Consider the following 19,115-nt stretch of genomic DNA (forward strand, 5'->3'; position numbering starts at 1 on the left):
GCCACCATGGCGAAGCTCCCCTCCCTCGCGCCCTGCCGCGCCCTCTGCTCCGGCGGCGCACCACTCACCCCCCGACACAACACCCACCGCCTCCCGTCGACGACACCATCGTCGTTCCTCGCCGCGCAAGTCCGCCACGCGACCTTTGTCCCGCGCCCGCGCCGGCCCTACACCTTCACGCAGCTCGTCCAGCTCTCCGACGGGTCCACCTACACCATGCGCAGCACCTCGCCGCTGCCGCTCTACCGCGCCGCCAAGGACACGCGCAACACGCTGCTGTGGCAGCCCTCGGAGAAGTCGCTCCGCAACGTCGAGCTCGACGAGGCCGGAAAGCTGGCCGCCTTCCGAGAGCGCTTCGGCCGGGGCTACGACGCGTCCGCCGAGGCTGCGGAGGGTGGTGAGGGTGCGGACGCGCAGGCTGCCGCGGAGCAGGGCCCTGGAGGAGACGGTTTTGCGGATTTGATCACGGGATATGCGCCGCAGGACGTCAGCTCGATGAAGGACTCTGGACCAAAGAAGTCGCCCACGAGGAGGAAGTAGGATGGTCCTGGAGGGAGGAGAGAGACCACGAGAAACTACTGCGGTTGTACGATACGGGGAGTTGAAGAATGTGTATATGTACAGCACAGCCCACGGCTCATCATAACAGCGTTGATTAACCACGACCAATTGCCCCCGTGACCATCTGCGTGCGCGCCATCGCAACCGGTTCGACATCACCGCCCACGTCTCACTAGTCCGAATCATCCATGTTTGCCCGTGCCCGGTCGATGGCCGTGTCGCCTGGGGGCTTAGCCTGGTACACGGGGGGTCGGTAAAACGCCGACTCATCATCCTCGGCGTCCAGCTGCATCAAGAACGTCTCCCACTTCTCAATGAGCTGTGCTTTGTTAGCTGACTTGATACTCCCGTGCTTGCGTGCGCGGCTCACCTCCTTCTGCGCCTCGACGGCGCTCTCCAGGAACGTCTCAACGCCGCTCTTGAAGTCCTCCACCTTTTCCTTCTCGAAGCGGTCCAGCTCTGAGCGCATGGACCGACCCATCTCCTCGAAGAGCAGCCGCGCCTGGTGAACCTTGCGCTCGGCCTCGCCGACCTCTGCGTTCATCTGGTTCAGCCGGTCCTGCTGGCTCTTGCCCTGACGAAGCAGCTTGTCCTGAGTCGCCTTCTTCTTCTGCAGCTCCGACTCGGCCGAGTGCCACGCATAGAAGCCCTTTTGGCGCTGGGTGAAAGCCTGCTTCACGGAGCCGATAAGGCGGATGTACTCCTCGATGATGATGCCAAAGGTCAGCACGTCCTGCTGCGCCTGGCGGTCGTAGACGTCGCGGATGGTGAGCTGCAGGTCGGAAAGCGCGTCCAGCGGGCCGGACAGCGATGGCGACAGCTCGACGGTGGAGAGAGCGTGCAGGGATGCGGAAAAGTCGGAAGCGGCCTCGGCCATCATCTTGCGCTGGCCGACCATGGTCTCCATGGCCTTGAGGAGGCCGCGCAGCTGGCCCTCGAGCGCGTCCAGGTACACCTTGCGATCGTGGAACCAGTCGTCCTGCTCGACAAACTTGTTGCCGCCGCCGACATTGATGCCGAGGGAGCCCAACACGCCCTTGCTCTCGACGGGCAGCGGGTCTCTCCGCTCCTTGTGTTTGACGTCCACGTTGAACGCCTCGCTCTCGAGAAAGAGCTTCAAGTCCGCGTCGTGCTGCAGGGTGGGGTGCGCGGCGATTTTGTTGAGCATCTTTTCCAGCGCCGCCCGTCGGCTCTCGACAAAGTTGCTGTCAAACCGGCCCACGGCCTGCTTCTCGGGGGGCGGCGGCACGACGTAGCCGGGATTGTTCCCATGCAGCGTCGTGTAGAGCCACAAGAAGTCGCGGTATCGTCGCTTCACCTCGAACTCAGGCTGCTTGTACGCGCGAGACGTCGTCTTCGTCCGGACCGAGTACACGATGTGGGAGCTCGTGAGGTCGCCGATCTTGACCGGGTCGCCGACAGTGATGTGGAAGCTCGGCTTGGAGGCCTGCTCGATGCTCACGCTCGGCTGGGTGCTGCTCCGGATACTACTGGGGCGCGCGGCGTCGACGGGCGGCGGAGGTCGTGGGCCCCTCTGGCCCTCGTTGTCGTCGTCGTCGATGTGGTGCGGATCCGCCGGGCGGCGCTGCTGCTGGGGGGACGACATGGTCGTGCGGATCACCATCTGCTCCTTCTGCGGCGGAGGAGGCGCGGCCTCGCGCGACTGCGCGTCGTCGTCGCCGCCGCCACCGCTGAGCGGGCCGAGGGGGTCTTCCACTGCCTCCAACCGAGTCGGCTGCGCGACGAGGCGACGAGGGCCGCGCGAGGGCCGTGGCGCCGCGCCGGTGGCGGGCGCGGGGCTCGACTGGCTCGGACGGTCATTCTGCGATGCCTGCTGGCTGTTGCCCGAGTCGGCCCACGGCGACTCCTCGACGTCCATTGTGCTGATGTTATGAGGGCTTGACGAGCTGCGTGCTCACTGCTGATGACAATGGAGGTTGCAGGAAGCTCGGAGGTGGGGCGACGCAACGTCAGTGTCGAGTCGGACGAGGCCCACTTTTCGCTCGTCGTCGTGAGTGTCAGCACAGCGCAGCGGCCGTTATTACGTTGCACATGAAGCAAGCATCACCAGACAGACACAAGGTAGAAAGCATTATACAAGTAGTTTCTGTCAGTCCAGAATGATAGTACAAATCTAATCAGGCGACATCCTCTCAGCGCGGTCGCACCGCCAGCACAATCGAGAAACCTTGCGCCACGTCCTTTGCCAAACTCCGTAACTCCTCACGCCCTGGTACCCGCCTCGTCGGCTTTTCTCTTCTGGCCCTTAGCCTTGGCCCTGGCCCTGGAGTTCGCGCCCTGAGTCTCTGTGCCCGGTCCCGGGTCCTTGAGCAGCATCTCCCATGCCGCCGCTTGCTCCCTCAGGCTGGCTTCGTCGTCCGGTGAGAGATCCTAACGCTCCGGATCGTAGCAACCGCCAGCAACCACCAGGTTCATCCTGGTGAACTTGACCTTCATAACAGGCGTCTTCTTGGTCGGGAAGGCACTGATCTGGTCGGGAGTCACCATGACCTCCTTGCCCTTCTTCTTGTGAGTGCCGGTCGCGGGCGCGGGCTGTGCAGCAGCGGCGTTGCCCTGCGCGTTGGCCGCTCCGGCTGCCGGGGCGTCCGCAGCGGCCGGGTCCAGGCCGACCTGCTGGGCGACCTTCTGAGGGTCCACGGGCAGCTCCACGTCCCAAAGCCTCACGGTTCCGTCCTGCCCGCCAGAGACGAGCACGTTGGACTCGACGCTGAAGCTGAGCGACCAGATGCCGCCTCGTGCATGTCCGCGCGACCGCTTGATGCGCGTGCCCTTGTGGATGTCCCAGAAGATGATGTTTCCGGAGCAGTCGGCGCTGGCTAGGAGCGTGCCGTTGGGCGCGCACTCGAGCGCGCTGATGTAGTCGGTGTGGCCCGTGAAGACGCGCACACACTGACCGGTGAGGACGGACCACATCCGGATCGACTTGTCCGTCTCATCAGACGCCGAAAAGACGTACATTCCGTTAGGGTGCCACGTGATGGCAGAGATGGACGTATCATGTCCAACGAGGAGTCGCTGCGGTGACGCGTGGTCTTGCATCCAAACGCGTACCACCTTGTCGTATCCGCCGCTGAGGAAGTAATGGCCGTGAGGGCCCCACATCGTGCGGTAAACGGGGCCGTCGTGAGACTTGTAGAGGCAGAGGCAGCTCCAGGATTCGAGAGACCACAGACGAATGTGGCCGTCTGCGGCGCAAGACAAGAGCAGCTTGGGTCGCCCATCGATGGGAGGCAACGAGCGACCCTCGTCTCCAAAGAGCCTTTGCGGCGGGCCGGATGCCGAGTCGGAGAAGGACACATCGTAGACTGGGCCCGAGTGGCCGATGAGCTTGCGGCTGTTGAATTTGGCGTCCTTTTCGTGCGGATTCATAGTCGGGAGCTCCTTGCCGTCGAGCGACCAGACGCGAATGTACGATTCGCCCGTGCCGGCGGCAACAAGTCGGCCGTCGTCCGAAAAGTCCAGACAGGTGGCGCTGAGCCTGTTAGCAGACATGCACGCGCTCGTCGGCGAGGAGCACTTACCCGCCCAGCGTGTTGTGAAACGTGAACATGCACGCGCTCACGGACGTTCCAATGCCGCCGGTCCGTCCCTCGATCTTGAACCGGTCTCTATTCTCCCGCACTCTCTGCATCTCCAGCATCACGTCGCGTGGTCGCGACGGTGGCAGTGGCAGGTCGGCGCGGCTCGGGGCGTCGGCGCTCTCCTCGCGCTTGATCTTTTGGTCGAAGAGGTCGACCAGGCTAGCGGTTCCCTCCGGTGGCGGGTTACGCTTCTCTTCGTCCTCCAGTTCGGCTCGCACGTCCTCGCGGAGCTCCTGCTCCATGGGCAGCGGACCGAGCTTGAGCGGCTGTGCGGGGTCGAGCACGTCTCGGTTGGCAAGCCCGATGTTGACGCCCGGGATGCCTTCCCTGGCATCGATCTCCTCGATGTCTGCGTTTTTGGATCTCCGAAAGACAGACTCAAAGCTGAAGGGGGTGATGGGGCCGCGAGCGGTGGAGTCGATTTGGCACGACGACGCGATGAGCTGGCGGATGACCGACCCGCCTTGCTCGGACTCGCGCTCGAGAAAGTTGAACAAGTCGCCCGTAGCGTGCTGGTTCAGTGGGATGCGGTACTTGTTCTCCTTGTACAGCTTGGCCATTTCGTTCTCCTCCACGTGCTGCGGCAGGGTTATCGTCGCAAACGTCTTGAGGTCGTCTGCGTGCACGGGCTGGAAGTGGTGGCCCAGGTCCTTCAAGAAGGCCTTGGCATCGTCTGCATATCCGAGAGTGACGAGCTCCAGGAAGGAGTAGACAAACATGGGCCAGAGGAGCTTCGACAGCTCAAACTGTGACGGTCAGCGCAGGTCCATCCAGCCGAGTCGACTCTACTTGCCTTGTACAGGTCGAGATTATTGTCGACCCACTCCTTCAGGAGCTTGAACGCCTTTTGATACTTCTTGGGGCCCATGGTGGCCAGCTGCTGGATGGGTTTACCATCGGGCCCGAGATGTTTGGACTCTTGCCGAAAGACTTCTTCCGTGCGGTTGAACCCCCGCTTCAGCAGGTAATCTGTGACCTTCATTTGATCATCGTCAGTAAAGGGACCTTGGAATGCATGGCTCTCTCTCGCGGTCGCGGCGCGCATTACTGCACTGTTGATGGCGGCAGAGTTGTCCGCGGCTCCGCGGTCGCCGCGGCTCATGGGGGGTGGAGGCGGCATGGTGTGAGGTGCAGGAGAGAAGTGCAGCCAGTGGCGGGATGCATGGCGGCTGTTTGCATATGTTTGCACATGCGTTCACACTGAACAGCTGGCGGCCAGTTGTCCGAACACTCGGGGCGACAAACGGGGGCTGGCACAGGACGGGCACCTACTATCTGGTTCAGGTTCTGGTTCGACATGGCGCCCCCTGTTGACCCAGCAGCGGTGGTCGTTTGTGCCGCGGGGGCTGCTGGCGACGTGACCGGCTGGCCGCCATAGTTGGCCGTTCCCTGGGTAGGCGTCTGTCCAGACATGCTGGCAGCCTGGCAACGCTCGTTTGAACAGCTGTGTTGAGGCCCGACTTGAAGCCTACGCGGAACTCGTCACGCGCAGCTATGAGCCGCGCGCCGCTTGTTTTGGTGCGACGCGGAGCTGCTGAGTCAAATGATGCAGTTGGCAGAGATTAGTACTGCTTCGAGGCAACCGAGGAGTGATATTCGGCACGGGGTCGATGAAGATGGCGATGCTTTTGTGATGAGATGAGGTGGTGAAGCACTGCAGTCTGGGCCTGTGGATCTATCGCGCGACGCAACAGCGCAGCGCGCCTGGTGGCAGTAGAGAAACGCCGAAGATTAAGCGACACTAGCAACCTCCAAGCTCGACCCCCGATAAAGCAGCAGAACGATGCAACCTGGGAAACGCTGGGCTTTGGACAGCACAGTCAGGCAAGCCGGGCTTCGTTGGGTCGAGGTAACTCCCCTAGTTATTTTGTGCGAACAGTTTCTCGATAATGTGTGATACAACCTTAAAGGAACCTGGTCAGGCCTGGTTTTGCCATAGATGGTTACAGAGGGCAGGGCGCCTAACTTACAGGGGCAGCACCGATGCCACCCCTAACCCCCAGGTCCCCGTATGCGCCCCGCTACAGTATTCCGCCGTCAACATTGGAACTCATCCTCACTCACATGTTGCTTGCTCCCTACCTGAACTGAGCATCGCGACTCCTGGCGTACACGGCGACTTGATACACGCAACCTCAGCGCCAGATCCACACCCGGCGCAATGGCAACTCCAGGCGACGTCGACATGGACCAGGGCGACCAGTCCCAGCCCTTCACTGTCGAGGAAAATATCCAGCAGCTCAACGCCATCGACAAGTCTATCGTGCAGCTCATGAATCACGCCGCTACAGCCCTCGGCGCGCTCACCACGCCGACGACCGAAGGATCGGCCAAGCCCCCGCTGGATCCGCCCGCACAGAAGGAAGCGTTCCGTTCTGCCACCGACGCCTTCCTGACGACGCTGCACGGCGTTGACGTCCGAATGAAGCGACAGGTGCTCGCCCTCGAGGAGGCTGGCATCGTGCGGCTGTCTGCTGTCTCATCGCAGGAGCCCAAGGGCACCACCAAGGCCTCTCTGAAGCCGAACGGCGTGGGCAACGTGGGAAACCTGGATGTGGGCTGGCTCAACAGCAGGGGCACCAGGGTCGAGCGGGACATGGAGGCGGAGCTCTGGAGAGACGCGCGCGAGTTTCTCGAGAAGCGAGGCAACAACTAAGCGCCCCGAACACCCAAAGTTACTATGCTTTGCATGTCTCACAACGACATCGCTATATTGTTGGCAGCGTTACAACCTCGGAACATCGACTTTTCACGCCCTCCTTCAAGATGGGCACCCCTTCAGAAACGCCACGGCCCCGATCCTCAATTGCTTGCTCGACGACGACTCCTTCAAACTTTCCCTAGTCAGGCTTTGCTGTGCGCATGCACCATGCCACTCTGCCCCGTTCGAAGTCGCTCCACCAGTACGTCCGACGCCAAGCCATCGAGGCCAATGCCGGGCACAGAAGGCGAGAAAGTGCCGAATCCCGTCAGTCCCGGCTAGCATCACCCAGAGACCTTCGCCACGACTCACCAACAGGTCGAGTCCGATGCGAGGCAAAGGCAGCGCACTGGTAGCGGCCATCGCAAGTTGACGCGCAAAGCGACTCTCTGGTCGGCCTGGGGGCCCAACTGAGTGAGGTTAGACCCCACGATGAATGCGGGAGGTGCTTCTGCGAGGATATGGTGCTTCGACTGTCAGCTTTGTTGCTGGCAGCGCCTATGGAGAAGGACACATCGGGCCCAAGAGGCTTTTTAGACGATTCAGCCTCGTCGTGTATGCCGGTCGCGTTGCTGTTGAAGAGATACCGGGAAATGTACTCTCATTATCGGGTTGTCGAGTTGAGAGAAAGCCGCGCCTGCAAGCATGAGGAACCCTTTAGCAGCCATGGCGTGGAGGATCGGTGTTACAGAGTGGAAAGAGATGTGACATGGGCTCAAGAAAGCAGAGGCGGCCATGCTTGCAACAGTGGGTGGTCGATTTGGTACGTAGTGCTAGGACAAGATATGCCCTAGGCCGTGCGCGTCAATCGACAGACCGAGACTTGGACCTTTGCAACATGGAAGACATTGCTCAGCCCCAGAGTCTCGGTGAAGTGATCAACTATCTTCAGGCCGCGGCTCAGGCGCCTCTGGCGCCTCTGACTCCTGCGTAGGCGGGTGAGCGTGTCCGTCAGCTGCCCTCTGAGCTTCAAGCTGGATATCACCCCGAGGGTGAAGCTGCAGCTCGAGCGCACGGTACTTGACCCGGCAGCGGCTGTAGGCATACGTAAACACCAGCATTACAACAAAAAGGACACCACAGCTAACGGATAGGCCGATTATGGCTCCAATGGTGTCCGCATCGCATGGGCCCTTGACTTACGAAGTGGCCGAGGCGCTGGCCGTGTGGGTCGAGCGGTCCATGGCCATGCTTGTGAGTTGAGGTATATGCGCGGGTTCACCGCCAGCACGAGCATATTTATCGCCTTTTGATATATTGACCTACAGTGTTTGCTCAAGAAACTCTTGAGACCATCGTGTAGGACATGACGGATGGAGAGCGCATCCATTCTGTGTCCATCATGTGCTTGCCGTTTGTGATCCTCGCTGGCACGGAGTTACCCTACAGCCCGGTGATGATCTGGCGCGACCTTCCCATCGCACAAGCAACGGTCGTGCTGGAAGCTGCCGGGGTTCTTGGGTGTGATCAAATAGACAAGTGGCAAGAGCATGGCCGCACACTCGTCGAGTGCGGGGACTCACGTCCACTCCACGCACAGTCCGTTGTGAGTCGTCAGCGTGCACACGAGGTGCGGTGAACACGGTGAGGGGGCCGTGAAACATGCAGCGACAAACTTGGTGCAAGTCTCGCGTGTTTGCCACTCATGCAAACGATCCCGAGGATGCGAAGCTGGATAGCCCCAGCATGGTTCGCATGAATGCTACTTACATGGGCTGTTTGCGTGGTAGGCTGGTGGGAGCTGTCAGCGTCAATAACAGCATCTTGCCAAGATGTAACGAACGATGGAAGTACTGGGGGGTCCCTTATTCATGCAACTGGGCCACTGCGCCACAGCAACCTTGGAACCTGGAAGCCACTGCACCTGTAGCGGGTGACAGCGAGCTACGGCGAAAGACAGGCGGGTATAATGCGCCGCAATTGATCTGATCTAGCCTGGGTGCGGCGCAGCCAACCCGCCCGGGGTAACGGGCCAGGCCAAGCGGCCAATCACAACATGCGCATAGGCCATGGCCCGTAGACGTGTCCGCCCGAGGGAAGCACAGTCAAGGGCCGCTGCCGAAGCCTCCGCCGTCAATCTCCCTTTTTCGCCAGCGTCGCCCGCGCCCCCCTCGTCCTGCATCGCCATCTCCCTCCTTTGTCGTTCCCGCGAGGCCCGCCTGCCTGCCCAGACCTCGCACGCGTCGCGCGCTTGTTTGCGGTCGTTACAAACGCTCCGGCGCCATTCGTCAGACTTGCAACCGCGACCCGCCTCGGCCGGCGGTACGCTCAGGCTTCAAGGGGTCCGAGCCACGAAACCTTGGAACCGTCCGACGACGCTGAAACGCAAACTGCTGCCATGGCTACCTTCGCTCGCCCGGGGAGGGCTTCCTCCCTCCTCTTCCTCTTTGCCGCATTGGCAAACATGTCGTCGGCTCACGACCATCACGATGGCGAAAGCAAGATTCCCACGGGAGACACCGTGTCCAAGGATCCCATTGTGCGTGCTCCTCGCGGCCCTGGTCCTACGCCGCATCTCCCGTGGTCGCAAACGCTGACGTGACACTCGCAGGACACAACGCTATGGATCCACATCTTCGTACAGATGTTTGCCTACGGCGTCATCTTCCCGATAGGCATGGTGCTGGGGGTGAGCCGCGATGCCAGCTGTCTCCTGCGCCCCGGCCGTCCGCTGACCATGAGCAGATCACCAAGTCCAGGTGGCACGTCCCGACACAGGCCCTCGGGTCCCTCCTCGCCATCCTCGGCTTCTTCCTCGGCCACGCGCACGGCGGCCGCGAGTTCGTCGGCAACAACATCCACTCCATCTTCGCCAATATCCTGCAGCTCCTGCTCGTCGGCCAGGTGGTGCTCGGCCTCTACCTCAAGGGCCACTGGGAAAAGGGCCTCAATGGCAGGATTAGGAAGCTCATCCGGCCGTTCCACTCCGTCATCGGCAAGGCAATGCCCATTCTGTCCTGGACGCAGATGATTTTCGGCGGCATCACCACGCTTGGCTTCTGCCAGGGTGACCATCTCGGCCAGTGTCTCGCCCATTTCATCATGGGCAGCGCCTTCATCGCGTACGGTGTCCTCCTGACCATCATCCTGCTCGTCGGCCAGGTGTGGATGCGCCGCTGCGGGCGGTCGCAAGAGTTCTTTGACAGCGCCGTCATCGCGGCGTGGGGCTGCGTCAACACCTTCACCGAGCACCGCTGGGGCACGGCGTGGGTCAAGAACGACTGGCAGCACACTACCATGGGCATCATCTGGTGGTGCGCGGGCCTCGCGGGCATGTGGCTCAGCAGGGACCGCGACGGCCAGCCTAAGCGCAACTTCATCCCGGGCTTCGTCATCTTCATCACCGGCTGGGCCATGTCGGCGCACCCCCAGGAGCTCATGGTCAGCGCCATGACGCACAGCACCTTTGGCAAGACGCTCATGGCTGCCGGCCTCACGCGCATCATCGAGATTGCCTTTGTGCTCAGGGACGAGCAGTCTCTTACCAAGGACGGCCGGACGTGGAACAGCTTCCAGTACATTCCTGTGTTTGTAAGTCGATTGCCCCGTGCGCCGTCTGCGCCAATCCCGCTAACTTCTTGCTAGCTGCTCTACGCCGCCGGCTTCCTCTTCTTGGGTGCCACCGAGGAGCAGATGATCCTTGTCCACAACTCGGACATGGATGGCGTCTCATACATCCTCATCCTCTTCTCGCTCGCCTCGCTCGTCTTTCTCTTCTCCAACATGCTCATTCACCTGTATGACCGCCTGTCCCCGACAGAGGCCAAGGACCTGGGCGAGTATCGAGCGGCGCACGACGGCCGGCTGCGGGATGCTGAGGAGTTTGAGCTGGACGGCCTCGTGAGCGACGACGAGGACCACCGCATGTTGCCAGACCGCACGAGCCTGGACACGCCCAGCACGCTGGGAAAGAACAACGAGCAGTCTGTGCACTGAGCGATACGGAGCAAGAGGAGGACTTTTTGGAAATACGGCATCGAAGGATCGCAGCATAGGTAGGCGTTAGGAATTCAACCACCCATGAATACATGATAGATTGCTTCCAAGCATGCGGCCGTATTCGTACGAGCTCAACGAACCGTAGAGTTTCAGCCACGATCGCTGGCGGAGATCCCGCTGCAGGGTCTGTGGGGCGGTGGGGCAGAGATTTTCAACGTCCACCAGCTTCATCAGTGATCACTGACGCCCATCTGCCTCTTTCTCACATCACATCAAACACTCACTCACACACGCCCATTCCCGAAACCCCCCCAAAAAATGCCGTCGGTCAAGAATCCCAACGGCCCGTCCAAGAACCGCCTCGCGGCGCGGGCGACCAAGCTCAAGTCGCAGCGGCGCAAGAAGAGCGAGGAGGGGCGCAACAAGATCTCCAAGGCGGACAGCACGCGGGGCGCGCGGCCGGGCATCCTGCCGACGAGCGGGCCGCGGGCCAAGCTGAGCGCCAAGAAGGCGCGCAAGCTGGAGAAGAAGATGGGGTACGCGCTGCGGCGCAAGATGGAGGCGGAGGGCGAGGCGGAGATGCGGGACGCGGCCCCCGAGGTCGAGCAGGAGGAGGCGGTGCAGCGGCAGATTGCGGAGGAGGACATGGAGATTCGGTGAAGAGGTGAGTGCGCTCACATCCAGGGAGATCAGAAGATTTAAGGGCGACGAGTGCTGACTGGAATTAGGTGCTAGGATATGGTGGCTGCTTGGCTGGCGTTGATGCTTCGCGATGGGGCCATGGGAGGGATCCTTTGTGCGGCGCAGTGCAATTCATTGCTTCTGGAGTGCACGTTTGCACGAATCTTGACGGATTACACACCGGTTGAGCGGGAAGGGAAACCAGCGGATGGACGTGCGGATGGAGGGGCCTCGCCGGAACGCGACCTTTGAATCGAACGCGGTGGAAGCGGCGCTGTTATTGTTCTGGAGTTTCCATTCACCAACTCCACCTCAGCTCTATTATCCCGCGCGCAATGAACACGAAATAAATCACCGACGACTATTCGTCTCTTCTCGTTTGCCTTGAGCTCCTCACCCACCTCGCCTTCACTTTCTCACTTCGCGTTCCTCGTCCTCCGTGTTTCAACCCCTTGCCTCGCCCCCAACACCAGGTCGCCCGTTCAACCGCAACGCTTCGACTCGTTCATGGCTCGCTCACCGCGTCACGGCTCAAATGAATGCTTCAATACCATCCGACGATCCTTCTTCCCGGAGCGGCTCTGAACGCCAGGAGACTCCAGGCCCCGCCCCCAAGACCCGTGACAAACGTGCGTCGATTCACGGCTGCTGCAACGATCCCAGCAATGTGTGACTGACTCGACCAGACATCGCCGCCAGTGCTGCGCGCTTCGCCGAGTTCCTGCACAGCGCGGTCCCCACGGCCCTCATCCCGCCGGAGCTCCACGCCTTCGTCCACCGCGAGGCAAACGCCCGGCTCGACGCGGCGCGAGAAGCCGGCGTGCCGCTCGAGCAAGTCACCATCGGCGAGGACGGACTTCCCGCGTGGCCGGGCGGCCCCACGTGGGACCCGGATGCCGAGTCACTGCACGCGCACCTGCAGAGCCGGCTCATTGACTGGGACGCGGCGCGGGAGCTCGGCGACCTCGTCCGCGGGGATATAGTCTCCAAGGGGCGCTTGAAGCTCGCGCAGGCGCGGGAGATGGGCATCGCGCTGCGGGACGTTTTCATCGGGCGTAATCTCCTGCCAGAGTGGACGCTGGGACAAGTTATTACCGCTGTTGATGATTACGACTACGCTACACAAGGGACGGATACACAGGACGAGTCGGACATGGAGTCGGCCACGATGGGATCGCGACACTCATCGGGGGCCACAGCCTTAACGCCACTCACGGACGTGTTTGACACGCAGTCCAGCGACACGGCCGCGCCAAACAACAGCCCCGTGTCATCGTGCGAGAGCGACTACCCAAGCGACTGGGAAGACTACATCGAGCTCGACAACTTTGTCCTCCCGCAGCCCGAGTACGAAGAGCCAGAAGACGACCACAACGATGGCAACGATGGCAACGTGGTGCACGACGTGCAGGTCGTGGGCGGCCGGCCCGGCACGAGCGACGAGTTCGATCTCGAGGTGTACCTCGTCGACGACGACAGCGAGGACATTGCGCACATGCCCGAGGTAGAGCTCTTCATCGACGACGGCGACGCCTACGAACATCACTATGGAGCTGACAAGGCGGTGGACGTGGAGCTGCCGGCGGGGTATCACTTTGTTCCTGCGGGCGTGGAGGAAGCGGACGATGAGGATGAGGACGAGGCGAATTCGTCATCACCGTCGAGGCTGGCTCGCGCGCAGCCGCTGCCTCTCTTTGACGATGAAGACATCTATGATGACAGCCGCGTGGCGTCGCCTGTTCTCGGCGTCATCGAAGAGGATTCGTCGGAGCATTCGGAGGAGGTGACGGACGACGAGAACGACGAGGACAGCGGTGAGGGCAAGAATTGCGAGGGCAAGAACGAGGGCAACGGCAACGGCGAGGACGACCCTGGAGTAGGCGGAGAGAGCCAGGACATGCACTCAGCCCAGGACACCAGCGACGAAGAAGGCAGTGAAGCTTAGAGGTGGAGACGCAGCATCAACTTACGAGGAGACGGCATATTCACTTTCCCTGGGGACTGTATTTGTTTGCGGGGACGATAATAAGGCATTTGAGACCACAAGGGGGCGGCCGGGGGTAGGGGATGGGACTGGACGGGGACGAGAGACTGGCACTTTGGCCTTAATCCGCACTTATTAGCAGGGACACGCAGTTGCAGCAGCTATTGATAAGCATTACCATCCGTTACGAGAGGCCTCAGAGTGAACAAGGTCCCAGGAAAGACGTTTGCCTGGTCGATTCGGCGCAAAGGCGCAGCATGATGCACTCGAGAACGGACAGCGACATGGCCGCCGCGCCAGCTGCCGCCGTTACTGAGATGATGAGGCACAAAGCCCGCCCACACTTCCCACAGTCGGAGAACCCCAAAGCAGTATCATCGCTGTTGCACAACAAGATGCTGGGTAAACACCCAACAGCGACGCAGCTTCACACAGCTCGAAGAGGCACGCGGACGTCAACCCGGCGGCTGAATGGGTAAAAGCCACCCGTGCAACCACACACGTCCTAAACTCCTGCGCTAGGCACCCGCACCGGGGAGAGAAACCCGGGGGTCTTGCACAATACGACCCCCCCGATTTGGCATATTTCGGCGGCGCTTTCTCTTTGTCATGGCGACGGGTAGCGACATATAGCGAGTACTCACGCAAGTTGCAGCTGATGGGGGATCACCTGGCCGTTCAACTGCGCACGAATAGGCAGTATGCGGCGGCGGCGGGGGGATGGCGGGCTTGGCCGTCCGTCTCCACGCCGTCTTAGTCTCTTAGACTGGGACGAACACACCTCATGGGCGGAGATACCCCACAGAGTAAATCGTGGACGTTGCCTCGACCTCACACCTCACGATGGACCCTCCGCAACCCGCACCCCATCCTGTCTGATACATTATCGGGGTTGCAATTCCGAACCCTGTATATGCCTTTTATATGGGAATAGCGTGCCCTCCCGTTTGACTGCCCCAGCTGCAAGGACATATGCTATCCAGATTCACCACCAACGTCAACGACATTCAGACACAGCACTCAACGACAAGGCAACACAAACGTCCGACGGCCATCTCAGTGCTTCAACGGACCCGTTGGCGCAGAGTACAGACAAACAAGCCCGGACGCAACGGCAACAACGACCCGGTTTGGCAAGCTACGAAGCATAGCCATTGCATCTCAGGCTCATCCTCTCGCCCATCCATCCATTCACCCACTCACTTGCGAGCCAAGGCGGACGTGCCGCTCCAAAACACCATGGCCGGCACCGAGACGCACACCCCAGCAGCCGCCTCCCCGCGGCGCCTCTACTCCGCCTCTCAGGCCCCCTCCCTCGACGCCTTCAAGGCCCTCTGCGAGCAGACCGCCACCGCAGCAGAATACCCGCTCGCCGCCTCCATCGAGCGCAACATCCCCATCTACGCACTCCCCGCGCACCACGGCACCACCACGCCCGCCCAGCGCGCGGCCCTGCAGGACGAGTGGTACCGCCTGCTGCTCCACGGCCCCGGCGTCTTCGTCGTGCGCGGGCTCATGCCCGATGAGGCACTTGTTGACGCAACCAGCGCAGTCTTCCGCGACATCATCGCTCGCGAGCGACGCCAAGCCGCCGAGGTGGACTCGAGCGCAGCAGGAGGAGGAGGAGGAGGAGGGGACCACTTCGCCGGCGCGGGCAACAACGACCGCATCTGGAACTCGTTCAGCAAGCACGCGCTCGCCTCCCCCGCCTCCTTCGTGCGCTATTACGCCAACCCGTGGCTCGCCCTCATCGCCGCCTCGTGGCTCGGCCCCGGGTACCGCCTCACCGCGCAGGTCAACAACGTGCGGCCCGGCGCCGGCGCGCAGGTCTGCCACCGCGACTACCACCTGGGCTTCATGTCCGCGGCGCAGTGCGCGCGCTTCCCGTGTGGTGCCCATCTCGCGAGCCAGTTCCTCACGCTGCAGGGCGCCGTCGCGCACGTCGACGTGCCGCCTGAGAGCGGGCCCACGCGTCTGCTGCCCTTTAGCCAGGCCTTTGCGGAGGGGTACATGGCGTACCGCCGGCCGGAGTTTAATGAATACTTCTTGGAGAAGTACGTGGCGCTGCCGCTGCGCAAGGGGGATGGGCTGTTCTTCAATCCGGCGCTGTTCCATGCCGCGGGCGAGAATAGGTCAAGTGACGTTGAGAGAATGGCCAACTTGCTGCAGGTAAGCAGCGCGTTTGGCAAGCCCATGGAGACGATAGACGCGCGGCCCTTGGTCGAAAGTTGCTGGGACGAGCTGCGGCGCCTGCACGCCGAGCAGGGCATGAGCGACGAGGTCGCCGCGTTTGTCGCCGCAGTCGCCGAAGGGTATCCTTTCCCGACGAATCTTGACAGGAACCCGCCCCGATCTGACGACATGGCGCCCCAGTCAGAGCAGGATGTGATTTTACAATGTCTCGAGGAGCATGAAAGCAAGGAAGAGGTACTAGCGGCTTTGGATAAGCATAGCTTTGCGTCACAGGCATAGGATATACATCTCAACTTGCTCACTAAGGGGGTGGTGCTATTTGGAGGATCGCACAATGCGAGTCCCCGGTAAAAAGACCTATATAAAGGCATATAGAAAGGCTTGGACCGGCGTGAAACATCACCGAGTATGATGTGTACACAGCCGACACCTCGTCCGTCACAACGGCGACTGAACGACATAGAAAGTAACAGTTGTCTCACCGCGTGTCGTGAGCAGCTGGCGAGTCACCTGCGCTCACGGCCATGCGATCAGCGCCTCGGCCAGCGCAGCAGTACCGCCGCGAGGATCACAGGCAGCACGCTGACCAGCTCGCCCAGACCGGCAAACTGCGGCGGGATCCTGGCCTTGACAAACGCGCCGGCTGCGAGCAGCACCGCCACCGTATTGTAGACGAAGCTCCACGCAAAGTTGAACCTGATGCGGTTGACCGACCGCCTGCTGACGTCCATGATGACTGCAATGCCCGAGAGGTCCGGACGCATGAGGACAACGTCGGCGGCCGACTTGGCCATGTCGCTTCCCTCGTTCATGTGCACGCCTATGGTGGCCTGCGCGAGCGCGACGGCGTCGTTGGTCCCGTCGCCGCAAAAAATGACAACCGGCTCTTTGCCTTTCTCGTGAGATCCAAGGAGCTTGCTGATGTATGCCTGTTTGTCGGCGGGGGAGCTGCGGGCGTGCGTGTTGCTACTTGGGACGTTGAGCTTTCGGGCTACTGCGTGAACGGCACCGTAATCATCCCCGGAGACGACGTGAACCGAAATTCCCCGTGCCTGTAAATCGGACACGACAGTCTCGGCATCGTGCCGCAGCGAGTTTTCAAGGCCATAGACAGCGGCGAGCGCGCCATCAATGGTGAAGCAAAAGACGGTGAGGTTGCTTGCCAGCGCGGACTGGACGAGAGACTCAGACGACTGGTTGAGCCACCTAGAGTTGCCCGCGCGCAGCATCCTTCCACCTGTGTGAGCCTCCATGCCCTTGCCAGTCAGGCTCTTGACATCCGGCAGGATGGCCGGCCTGATGTTCTTGCTCTTGAGATACTCTGCCACGGCCACCGAGACAGGGTGTCTGCTGTCGCCGATGAGCCCCAGGAGCAGCGATAGGCACCCACTCTCTTGCGACACCAGAGTCTCGGAGACGACCCTCATTTTACCCTCGGTCAAGGTTCCCGTCTTGTCAAACACCACGTGGGACGTGCGATGTGCCACTTCAATGGCGCTCGCGGACTTGAAGATGACGCCTCGTTCCGCAGCGACGCCGCTTGCAATGACGACAACCATTGGCACTGCCAGGCCAATCGCACAAGGACAGGACACAATGAGGACCGTGATGGCGTACGTGATGGCGTCTACCGTCGCCTCGGATCCTGATTTTCCGCGGACGGTCCTGCCGATGGCGACCCAGATCACAAAGGTGATGATGGTCAGCCCAACGACGACTGGCACAAAGTAGGACGCCACTAGGTCTGCGAGCTCTTGAAGCTTGGGCTTGGAGAGCTTGGCCTCGTCGACCATGGTGGCAATGGTAGTAATGGTATTGTCGCCTGGGAGGCGAGTAAGCCGGACGACAATGGTGCCGGACCCGTTGACGGTTCCCGCAATGACGGGTGACTTGGCATGTTTCTCGACCGGCAGAGACTCGCCGGTAAGCATGGACTCGTCCACCTCCGAGGAACCTGATATGACTGTTCCATCTGTGGGAATTCTTGAGTCGGGGAGGACCTTGAACACGTCGCCATACTGCAGCAATCGGGCATCAACCTCTCGCTCGCTACCGTCGAGATCATCGACGAGCGTGGCCGTCGTGGCCTGGAGCGAGCGAATAGAGATAGACTCGACAGCCTTTTGTCGTGCAAGAGCTGCCATAAACCGACCGACCATGATGAGGGTGACCAGCAGAGTGCTCGTCTCGAAGAATTGACCGGTCGATAACGGCCGGCCGGCGACCAGATAGCCGAAGGACACGACAGAGAATATGTAGGCCGCGCTGGTACTGAGAACTATGAGCAAGTCCATCTCGATGACGCGGGAGAAGACGAGAGCCTTGAGCGCCTTGGGGTAGAATGGGCCGGCAATGACCACTTGGACGATGGTGGCAAGCGCGAGTGATGCAGAACTGTACGCGAGCTCTCGATCAGGTAGCGGGGCCCAAGCCAACACCAAGACCGGAACGGTCAGGACGGCGGAGAGGAGCGTCATGTATCCGACGTGACGGACATGCTTGCTGCCGGCCTCGAGTCCCGGGTCGCCACGGATGGGAGCGAGTTTCACGGGGGCTCCCCAGTCCCTGTCCATGAGGTCGCGGGCGCCGAGGAGCTTCGGGTCGAAGGCGATGCGGACGGTGCCCTTTCCTGTAGCAGTCATGTCAGTGACCCCAGCGGGCCATGTCTGGTCGACGAGTGCATCTGCGTTGCCGTCGACTATCAGGTCGAGTGTAGCGCCTTGGTTCGAGACCCTTTCGCACGTGAACTCAGTCGTCCTCTCCAAGTGCTTCATGACGCTCTCTACGCTGGTCGAACTCAGGTCAACATCAAACTCGGCGCGCGAAAGAACGAGACTTGTCTTGAGGCCGCTCACGCCGGCGACGTTGGCAAGGGTGCGGTTGAGCTTGGTTTCACAACCGGTGCAGGTCATGCCCGACACGCACAGCACAACATGCTCCACGCCGGCTACCTGATTCTCGAGGTCAGCCTTCACAGCCTGGATCTTCTCAACAGGAGTGTTCTCGCCCGAGGAGCAGCACGTGTCGCCGCAGCCATCCTTCGCCGCTGCCTTTGACCCGGCACAAGGGGTTTGCTTCGGGCTGCAGCAGGCATTGGCGCAGCCTGCGGCCACGGCGGGCTTGTTCATATCACAGAAAGGCTTTACTGAAACGGCTCCGCACGCTTTCTCGCCGCAGCACGGGTCCTTTTGACGACGGGCTCGGACAGCCACGCGTGGTGTCTTGGTGCAAGAGCCGCTTGCGCAGCAGGAGTCAAGCGACGAGCGCGAAGATGACACTCCGGACATGCGCTTCGTACACTTCTTTCGATACACAGAAGAGGTCTTCTGTGTATCGCAGCACGATTCCTGTCCCAGAGCGATTAGGGCGCGGCAAATGCAACCAAGTGCCTCGAGCGTAGCTCCATATCGCTCGCGCGCGGAGCGGCGGTGACGACCACAGGCCTTGTTCTTGG

General features: G+C 61.3%; 9 protein-coding genes across 9 annotated transcripts; 6 read left to right on the forward strand and 3 right to left on the reverse strand.

The window, feature by feature from the left end:
• Window positions 1–6: 6 nt before the first annotated feature.
• Window positions 7–540, forward strand: PLICBS_006204 (mitochondrial 54S ribosomal protein bL31m; the record flags this gene model as incomplete). The annotated part of the gene is made up of 1 exon (XM_018319977.1): window positions 7–540. One exon carries the CDS (start codon window positions 7–9, stop codon window positions 538–540), a length of 534 nt encoding a protein of 177 aa, XP_018182451.1.
• Window positions 541–733: 193 nt separating this feature from the next.
• On the reverse strand, window positions 734–2,440 carry PLICBS_006205 (vacuolar protein sorting-associated protein 5; the record flags this gene model as incomplete). Its single annotated transcript, XM_065600887.1, has 2 exons — window positions 734–880; window positions 932–2,440. The coding sequence occupies 2 exons, from the start codon at window positions 2,438–2,440 to the stop codon at window positions 734–736; spliced, it is 1,656 nt and encodes a 551-aa protein (XP_065456959.1).
• A 512-nt stretch (window positions 2,441–2,952) lies between these two features.
• Window positions 2,953–5,145, reverse strand: PLICBS_006206 (transcription initiation factor TFIID subunit 5; the record flags this gene model as incomplete). The annotated part of the gene is made up of 3 exons (XM_065600888.1): window positions 2,953–4,054; window positions 4,104–4,909; window positions 4,948–5,145. 3 exons carry the CDS (start codon window positions 5,143–5,145, stop codon window positions 2,953–2,955), a joined length of 2,106 nt encoding a protein of 701 aa, XP_065456960.1.
• Window positions 5,146–6,324: 1,179 nt separating this feature from the next.
• Window positions 6,325–6,819, forward strand: PLICBS_006207 (uncharacterized protein; the record flags this gene model as incomplete). Its single annotated transcript, XM_018319980.1, has 1 exon — window positions 6,325–6,819. The coding sequence occupies one exon, from the start codon at window positions 6,325–6,327 to the stop codon at window positions 6,817–6,819; it is 495 nt and encodes a 164-aa protein (XP_018182454.1).
• Window positions 6,820–9,268: 2,449 nt separating this feature from the next.
• On the forward strand, window positions 9,269–10,800 carry PLICBS_006208 (uncharacterized protein; the record flags this gene model as incomplete). Its single annotated transcript, XM_018319981.2, has 4 exons — window positions 9,269–9,343; window positions 9,416–9,493; window positions 9,550–10,395; window positions 10,450–10,800. The coding sequence occupies 4 exons, from the start codon at window positions 9,269–9,271 to the stop codon at window positions 10,798–10,800; spliced, it is 1,350 nt and encodes a 449-aa protein (XP_018182455.1).
• A 321-nt stretch (window positions 10,801–11,121) lies between these two features.
• Window positions 11,122–11,463, forward strand: PLICBS_006209 (uncharacterized protein; the record flags this gene model as incomplete). The annotated part of the gene is made up of 1 exon (XM_018319982.1): window positions 11,122–11,463. One exon carries the CDS (start codon window positions 11,122–11,124, stop codon window positions 11,461–11,463), a length of 342 nt encoding a protein of 113 aa, XP_018182456.1.
• A 556-nt stretch (window positions 11,464–12,019) lies between these two features.
• PLICBS_006210 (uncharacterized protein) lies at window positions 12,020–13,429 on the forward strand (the record flags this gene model as incomplete). The annotated part of the gene is made up of 2 exons (XM_018319983.2): window positions 12,020–12,113; window positions 12,171–13,429. 2 exons carry the CDS (start codon window positions 12,020–12,022, stop codon window positions 13,427–13,429), a joined length of 1,353 nt encoding a protein of 450 aa, XP_018182457.2.
• Window positions 13,430–14,707: 1,278 nt separating this feature from the next.
• On the forward strand, window positions 14,708–15,940 carry PLICBS_006211 (uncharacterized protein; the record flags this gene model as incomplete). Its single annotated transcript, XM_018319984.2, has 1 exon — window positions 14,708–15,940. One exon carries the CDS (start codon window positions 14,708–14,710, stop codon window positions 15,938–15,940), a length of 1,233 nt encoding a protein of 410 aa, XP_018182458.2.
• Window positions 15,941–16,191: 251 nt separating this feature from the next.
• On the reverse strand, window positions 16,192–18,789 carry PLICBS_006212 (uncharacterized protein; the record flags this gene model as incomplete). The annotated part of the gene is made up of 1 exon (XM_018319985.2): window positions 16,192–18,789. The coding sequence occupies one exon, from the start codon at window positions 18,787–18,789 to the stop codon at window positions 16,192–16,194; it is 2,598 nt and encodes an 865-aa protein (XP_018182459.2).
• Window positions 18,790–19,115: the final 326 nt, after the last annotated feature.

Source organism: Purpureocillium lilacinum, assembly GCF_023168085.1.
Source record: "Purpureocillium lilacinum CBS 284.36 DNA, scaffold_4, whole genome shotgun sequence".
NCBI classification, from domain to species: Eukaryota; Fungi; Ascomycota; class Sordariomycetes; order Hypocreales; family Ophiocordycipitaceae; genus Purpureocillium; species Purpureocillium lilacinum.